The sequence below is a fragment of the Ciona intestinalis genome, unplaced genomic scaffold, assembly GCF_000224145.3.
Source record: "Ciona intestinalis unplaced genomic scaffold, KH HT000079.2, whole genome shotgun sequence".
NCBI classification, from domain to species: domain Eukaryota; kingdom Metazoa; phylum Chordata; class Ascidiacea; order Phlebobranchia; family Cionidae; genus Ciona; species Ciona intestinalis.
This window is the reverse complement of record NW_004190401.2, coordinates 26,951-35,288: the sequence shown is the minus strand read 5'-3', so window position 1 is coordinate 35,288 and position 8,338 is coordinate 26,951. Positions and strand designations below refer to the sequence as shown.

Here is an 8,338-nt window from a genome sequence, read left to right as displayed (position 1 = left end):
AACCCGGTGTTATAACGACTGTCGTATTCCGGCCACGCGAGGATAAAGTAAGTTACATACATACATATGTTAATACTGTTGGGGGCGGCGTAAAATGTATGGTGATTGGCTCATTGACGTTGACTCCGTGCGTAGTTGATCCTTCTTTGGTTGATAGTTGACGCCGTGAACTTACTTTTCGGTTGCTTAGACGCAGCAGTAAAAACAAACCACCCGCTCAACGGTTTTTGACTCGTTTATTGACGAACAACGATGACTGAAAACAGGCCACGAGAAAACGTTCACCAAAAGTTTAGTCCAAATGCGTAGTGTCCAATATTTGGGCAACTATTTTATAACAAAAACACACAGTAAAAAGATAGTAAAACGCCCAGATAATTTGACCCTGGGGCATACAACGTCAGTACAAATTTAGAAAACGGACATAAAAAGAATCGGGAGTGTTTTATCTACGCTTTGATGATACTGTAATTGTCTCCTTTTGAGCCTACACAAAGAAGACGTAAAATTTGTACGATTGCCAGAATGTTGTACACGGAAAAACGGTTATTAGAAGGACGTTAGTTGCACACACTCGATCTTGAGACTTCAGTATATTTTGTAATGACATTAAATTAAAGATTAATCTACTGCTTTCCCACATCAACCGCTACAATACCATGATGTAAACATGTGATCAAGATTAAATTACGTGCCCAAAAACCGAAACCAATAGACCATATCGTGCTAAGTTATACGGCGTTCTTAAATTTGTTACTGATTATGAATTGGTTTATTGAGAAAAAATTATAGGTTTTTTAAAAATAATAATTTAAATATTAATATTGAATGCTTAAATACAGGCGGACTTTTGTTGTTTTTTTTTGTCTTTTTAATATAAAATAGAAGAAATTTCGACACCCCGTGTGTAGTTTCTGCAGTTGGTTGAAAACAAAACAGCGGTGGTTTCAAACTGAGTAAAAGTTTTGTATTCGTAAATAATGTAACTTACTAATTAGGCTTCTGATAATTACGGCGTAGTTGTTGTGTAGTAGGAAATAAACAACACTGAGAATATGTGGTTACATAGAAAGTTATTTATATTCATTTAACAACAACGTATGGTGATCGTTTACTTAGAACTTTAGAAGTGTGACAAGTGTCCAATGTGTGAGTCGGTTTAGGCAATTTACGTTGTAACAGATTACATTGGGTGGTTGTAACTAGGTTAGATACATAACTTATATATATGGTTGAAAGCAAAGTAAAAGCAAGAACAGGCGGCATGGGTGTTTGGTTTTAGTGCCTGCTTTAAAATCAAAGAGAACTGAGTTTCAGGTTCAACGATTCACTGTTCTTGTATCTTTGGGCAAAACAATTAATCATAATTTCTCCAAACCAGTAACCATTAATGTAACTAGTTATTAAAAACGCACTACGTTTAAAAACTACTAAAGAAAACTTGTGTCATTGTATGATGTGCCCCCAATGTTTTTTGTTTTACCAACTGCTAGAGTACTAACCACATTTCCAGGACAAATGTTAAGTGTAGGCTTAGTATAGGTTGTTGTGAGACATATATTTGGCTGTTATATTATCAAAATGCCGAGTCGCAAGCTGCATTATGACTCATCATCTAGCGACAGTTCGTACCACACAAGTTACGCTTCTCGTCGAAGGCTCCCTTCACCCCCACCTAGTGGTATACTACGCAACACAAACCGCCACGTCACAATTATCGACCCGGCAATGATGACGCGGCGCGTTGACAGAATCACCGATAACCTGGAAGATGCAAACAGGAACTTACAAAGTGTGGATTCAAAAATCTCAAGTTTTAAAGACGTCCATGATGATTCCATGTCAGCTTTAACAAAGGTGGAATATTGTTGAAATAACAGTTTGTGGCATGATCATATGCATAACTGTAGAGGGGTCTGGGGTCATATGGCACCAATTTCATCCTATGTTTATCACAGTTTTTTATTACTTTGAAACTGAAATAGCTTTTACCATTAGTATGTGTCCATGTCTCGTGTTTGGTCCATGGTTAAACTGTGTAATCACAATATTTTACCACTGGTACAAACCGCTTTTTTGTTGGTTTGTTTGCATCACCCAATTTTACTCCACCAAACTTTTTTAGCTGCAAGAAGACTTGGAAGGCTCCATTCATCGATTGCGCAATACTCGTGAAAAGCGATCGTTTACAAGAGACACAGGGAGCATGAGGAGAAGTGAGCTAAACAGAAGGTCTGCTTCAACTACAAGGTTCGGGTCAAGAGACGCTTCACTTAACAGGGAATATGACAGCGATACTACAGGTATAATGGGTGTAGGTAGATTATTGTAGTCATTTATTTTAGGGAGAGGTTCTAGTATTTACATCCCCTAATTGGTGCCAGTTTATCCGGCTGCATCACTGGTTGGATAGCCTGGAAAGTATTACCAGCGCAGTATTATGATATGTTTTAAAATGGGAGGAAAAAATTGAGGGGTTTTGAACAATTTTTGCTTACAAGAGAACTTGAAGTATTAATGTAACTGCACATATGTGTTCACCCCATTTTATATGGCAATAATTGCCTAAGCATATTTTTTTATGGATACTTAGTTACTCAGTTTCTTCTTTCAGCTCGACGTAGGCCATCAAGCAGTCTCGGGGTTGGTTCTCGTAAGTTTGGGGATGGAGACTTCAGTTCTACTGTGAGTTGTGTTTTTGTGATGTAATAATAATATTGCGGTGTAAAAATTACTTTAAACAATAATGTTTGTTTGTTCACAGGCAAGGGATCGTCTGTTAGATTTATCAGCGAGTCAGAACCGAATGGAACAAGATTTAAACGATGAAATATCAAGAAGATTAAAGTAAATACGTTATTTTAATCAACCTGGTTTATAAGTTTTGTAGTTTTAGTTGTAAATGAAGTATACACTTGAGCTAACTAGACCATAAAAAGCATGGCAGCAACTTCTATATAAATATTACAGCAGCTTACACACAAACATTATTGTGATGTTCCAGATCAGAGAAAGACACTCAACGTTCGATTCGTGACCTCGCTGATTCACGGAAGAATGAAAGTGCATCGGAGCGCGTAGAACGAAGATTGAAACAAATTGAACGAGGATTGGAAGTTGATCGGAATAATGCAACGCATGCTGCAAGTCAAGTTGCGCAAGATTTGTTAAGGAGGAGTCAATCTAAGTAAGTGAAGTGGTTGAAATTTTATGTTTTCCCATGTTAGTGTCCCGATTGGACAGTTCCTGTGATCTGGATTTATTCTATTTGCGTGAGGTGGCAAGACCAGGGGCTATGGCTCTTCAGCTAGAGTACGCCCATTGCCCCTATTAATTATAGTTTGGTTTGTTGGTTGCTTTTTTACCTGGTGTACCCATATATCCATATATGTATATATATATATATATTATAAATATATATTGTGTTTAGTCATATTCATAGATGCCATATCTTGTTTTGTCACAATAGAACATCCGAAGATGACTCAGCATCAAGATCAAGATTGTTACAAATGGAGTCGGGGAAACGTCTGGTTGAAAACGAGCTCGAGGCCACTAGGAGGCGTTTGGAGCAATCGGAGGGTGGACGGGAGGCTTTGATTAGTCAGATAGGTAATTGTTACATCATAGTTGAACATTACATACTGCTTGTATGTATTCTGTTACTATGGTTTAAAAACCCTCATTCTAGGCCTAATTAGTTACATTTACTACATTTTTTTGCATAAACAGTTTTCTCAATGTGGTGGTGTGATTGTAGCAAGCCAGTAGAACTGATACAACAGTATGTTACGTTACGTTAAAGGTTGTAAACTAGCTACTATACTGATCAGTGCTTTCACATGTTCTTTTTCATAATACATTTGTACAGACCTATTATCAAAAAGTGTTCAAAAAGTGTTTCAGTTTTTGTTTTCTTTTAATTTAGACTGTTATAGTATTTCTATGACGTATTGTTTAAAATAAGCCCAACTCAAACACTAAGGGGTTGGAAATCCTGGAAGCTCTTTCAGTGAGTGGGTTAAAGTTGTAGTTCTAACAATGTTTAAACATTATCTCACAGGTGAGTTACGAGCTTTAATCAACAGATCAGATAAAGAGAGAGGCGAACTTCAGAAACAAATCCAGAAACAAGAAGCTGAGCGTAAAGCACAAACTGAAAGGGAGGCACAAGACCGACTGAAACTTGCAGGTTGGTGTTGGTTGTGGATGTATAGGTGTAGTTACACACAAGCCGGTTGTGCATTAATAAGGCTAACTTGGCAGACTTATTTTATTGCGTAAACTGCATCTATTTAGGTTATGGAAATAAGTTCGCCAGACTTTATTATTTTTTATAAGCCGAACTCAAATATCTGTTATCAAATTGCGTAAAGAACCAACTATGGCCTTCATCCCTGCTCTCGTGGCATTCCTGGCACTAGGACCTTACCCATAGAGATTTTATTGTTTTCAAATATCACCAAATTTAGAATAATGCAACTGTTCAGTTTTAGTTGATTTTGGTTAATGGGCAAACTGTTGCAGACCCTTGTTTATCAGAAGGTTTGTGAATAACCATAGAAATATTATACCAGCATCTGACCGAATGGAGCGCGAACGAACAAGACAAGAAGGAGAGATCGACGAGCTCCGTGCTGCCCTCAAGCGGTCAGCAGGTGTCGTACAACTCGATGATTTGCGACGAGATCTCGAGAAAAGTGAAAGACAACGACAGCATTTGTCCGATCATATTGAGGTGTGTGATGTCATAATATGTATGCTTGTGTGAACATTATTTTAGAACAAGTAGTTTATCTTGTAACAATAGAAATTGATTCCATAACAAGTTAGTTTCATAGCAAACCAATTGTTGCTTTATATAAAATCTGTGTTAAATTTGTATGTTAGTACAAAGTCTTTCAAAATACCAATTGTTTTAGCAAAACCAGCAGAATATACATTATCCTGTGAGCTGTGACTGTCTGTGTTCGGCATCTACATATATACTTGTCTGCACTTAGTGAACGTTTATTGCATGCCTTGTAGCAACTAGCAACAGCAACGTTGAAATTAAAGTTGATCCTAAATTATATTGAAAGGTTTTGACGAAAGATCTGGAAAAGAAAGAGCAAACCAACACAAGAATTCTTCACCAACTGAATGAACTTCAACGAGACTTTGATGAATCGGAACGAGACCGTGATCGTGTTTGTCACCAACTTGAAGATGCTTTGCTTAAAGTTAAAGAACAAACGAGGTTGGTGGTTTGTAAACGCGGAAGTTTATTGTTGATGGTGGTTTGAATCATAGTGTAATAGTGGTGCGGACCGTGTGTTATATAAAGTAGTTGCCTTGATGGTGAGATAGTCGACATATTGTTATTATGATGTCATATGATGTTATTATGATGTCACATAATGTTATTATGATGTCACATAATGTTATTATGATGTCACATGATGTTATTATGATGTCACATGATGTTCCTATGATGTCACACACCAGGGAAGCTGAGAAATACACAAAGAACGTTCAACGAATGGAAGAAGGGAAGAATGAATGCGAGAAAGAAAAAGAAGAATTAAGAAGTGCGGCTCAAGATACGATAAGACAGTAAGTTGTTGTGCAAAAATATGATGCATGGTTTTATATGAAAGGTAAAAATTCACGATTTTGTAAACATGTCATCACAATGATTGGAAGTTAATGATATGATTATTGACAAAATGCTTTCTTAACCTAGTTGTGATTTTTAAACTAATCAAATCAAAGCAACTTAAGTTTAAGACATGGATTGAGAGTCTATTTAGTAGTGCAAGTAAACAAGTAATAAAACATTTACACAACTAACTAAAGTACTTGGCTGCACAGTTGAACTGTATTCTATTTTATTTGGGTCATTACCCCACTGGTAACATAAAAATTATAAACTGTTTTTTGGTTATACATTATATCAATATACTGTTGTTCTATTTGTTTGATTGTTGACATCACAATGTTAAAAAGATGGAAAACAAAATGTCGGAAACAAGAAAAAGAAATTGACCGACTGCGTGAAAATATTGAGCAGCTCAACACAAAGAATGAAGAATTGGTGAAAGATTCAATTGGAAGCAAAACACAAGCAAATAATGGTAAGTGATTGGTTTGTTCTGTTATATATGGGTAAGGTTTATGGCAGGGATCATGTGTGTTGGGGAAAGTCGGAGTTTGTTCATAACTTAACACCCCATGTATTACTGCATGGATAATTTTAACAAGTCTGTGAGGTGGCTTTTCCAAGAAAACACAAGTCCACAATGGTAACATCATTAAACATCCAGTATCAAACATGAAGTCCTCTGAATAATATGCGAATACCCTACAGTACCATTAGCGGCAGTGATAGTAAGATCTTACAAATATCACTTTCTTGAATATTGTAAATTAAGTTGTTCATATTATCACAGCTTTCCAACAAGCGGAGAATCTTCGTAAAGAAATGGAAGATTTGATCGTAAGTTTAATAACAACAACCTTTATTAAGGAGTTTTTGTTAGTGGGAAGCAGGAACAGCTGTTTAAGTATTTCCATTTGTAAAGAATTTTTCTGTTTATTGATTTAAAATAAAGCATTGTTTTTGTTGATATCGTCAAGAGATGGGTTTAAAACGATTTATGGACCCTTCATTATACGATTGGGTATTTTGTTTAATCACGTATTGTATTTGAAGGCCAAACGAGTTGAACTTGATGAACAATTACGTCGACGTGACAACGAACTTGAACAGACCAATGAGGAGAAGCGATTACTCATGCGTAACGTACAGGAAATGATGCAAAACTCGGAGAAACTTGAAGCAAGACTAAGGGAATCAATGGATAAGTAAGTTGTGGTGATGGTAACCCTCTTTATTTGATGATAACCCTCTTTTAATCTAGTAATAAAAGAGCAATATGAAAAATAATAAACATATTTTTTTAGTGCAATACTTAATGTCTACAAAACAATAACCTTGATTTGGTTGCACTACTTTCACAGGCATTTTTATAAGTTTAGTTTTTCACCATTATCAGTATTTTTGACAAGTAATTTTACATGGTGTCATGTTTTACAGAACCTCAGTCTTAAATCATAAATTGGAAAAAAATACTGAAGAAAATGATTCATTAAAGTCAATGTTGGAGTTGTCTAAACAGCAAACAACTGAGCTACAGGTATGCTTGTGGTCTGTGTATTATAATGTATTTATTCAATGCAATAGTACTGCTGTTTCTCTATATTGTCTAAACAGCAAACAACTGAGCTACAGGTATGCTTGTGGTCTGTGTATTATAATGTATTTATTCAATGCAATAGTACTGCTGTTTCTCTATAAGTTATCCTTGTCAGATGTAAATGTATTTCACCAACCAAATCTTGGAACTTGTTAATAATTCCTCCAATGTTTGTTTAAAATGTCAGTTCAAAGCTGACAAGTCGTATCCATAAACCCAAGAACTAAGGCTGTACATTTTGTGAGATGCACCATGGGTTTTGGTGTACTGTACGTCAAACTTTGCTCTACATTCCAAGTCTTTTGTGACTTCACACCTAAAATAAATTAAGCCTAAATCAGCCTGTTGGCACTCATTGCCCCCCTTTCATCTTCTACTCGATATCCAAGCTCATGTATAAGCACACTCTTACACACCCACCCCTATATACTAACACCGCCCCCACAGCGTGATATCCGGGAGACAAAACTCCGCAACTCTGAGTTAGAATCTCATCTTTCATCTGAGAAGAACGTGAGGATTGAGATGGAGAAGTTGGAAGATGAGACGAGGAAGCAAACCAATGCCATGCAGATGGAAATTAGTGCTCTTCATAAACAAATGCAAATCGTAAGTTTAATGTTGGCTTTAAATGTTCTTAAGCTTTTCATGCGGATATTTTTGTCACTACATGTTCAGGTTTTATTAAACAGTTTGATGTACGTTAAATTGAAAACACTTACAGTAAAAGTTTTAGGACATATCTGAACGTATTTCAGAGTTTGAGAAACCCATGTTTAACCCACCTATCCTGCTTTGTTTTACAGGATGCAAGATTTTTTAAAAACTTCTGTATTCAACTTTAAACCACACTTTCTTTCCAGTAAAAAAAACTCCAAATTTTAATTTTCGTGGTAAGAAATATTTGTTGTTGTGCAGGAACGCGAAACGCACAAGAAGGAACTTCAAGGTTTGAATTCTCGTATCCACTCGGGGGAGGTAGAGAGGATGGAGGCCGTTCAGAGGGTGGGGAGGAAAGCTGACGAAGAGAGGGTGTTCTTGGAGGGGGGGTTCATAGGGTTAACGTGAGTGGGTGTTCTTAGAGGGGGGGGTTCATAGGG

General features: G+C 36.5%; 1 protein-coding gene across 2 annotated transcripts; it reads left to right on the top strand.

The window, feature by feature from the left end:
• The first annotated feature begins 1,507 nt into the window (after positions 1-1,507).
• Positions 1,508-8,332, top strand: LOC100185222 (centrosomal protein of 128 kDa-like). Of its 2 annotated transcripts, none has more exons than XM_018815515.2 (16): positions 1,508-1,857; positions 2,126-2,303; positions 2,615-2,685; positions 2,765-2,847; positions 3,005-3,187; positions 3,470-3,612; positions 4,064-4,192; positions 4,578-4,738; positions 5,082-5,239; positions 5,488-5,595; positions 5,989-6,116; positions 6,432-6,478; positions 6,695-6,846; positions 7,079-7,178; positions 7,686-7,847; positions 8,157-8,332. In XM_018815515.2, exons 1-16 carry the CDS (start codon positions 1,582-1,584, stop codon positions 8,304-8,306), a joined length of 2,229 nt encoding a protein of 742 aa, XP_018671060.1. In that variant the 5' UTR covers positions 1,508-1,581; the 3' UTR covers positions 8,307-8,332. The 2 variants fall into 2 exon arrangements, with proteins under 2 accessions (XP_018671060.1, XP_026694219.1); XM_026838418.1 differs by having other exon boundaries at positions 3,467-3,612.
• The last annotated feature ends 6 nt before the right edge of the window (positions 8,333-8,338 follow it).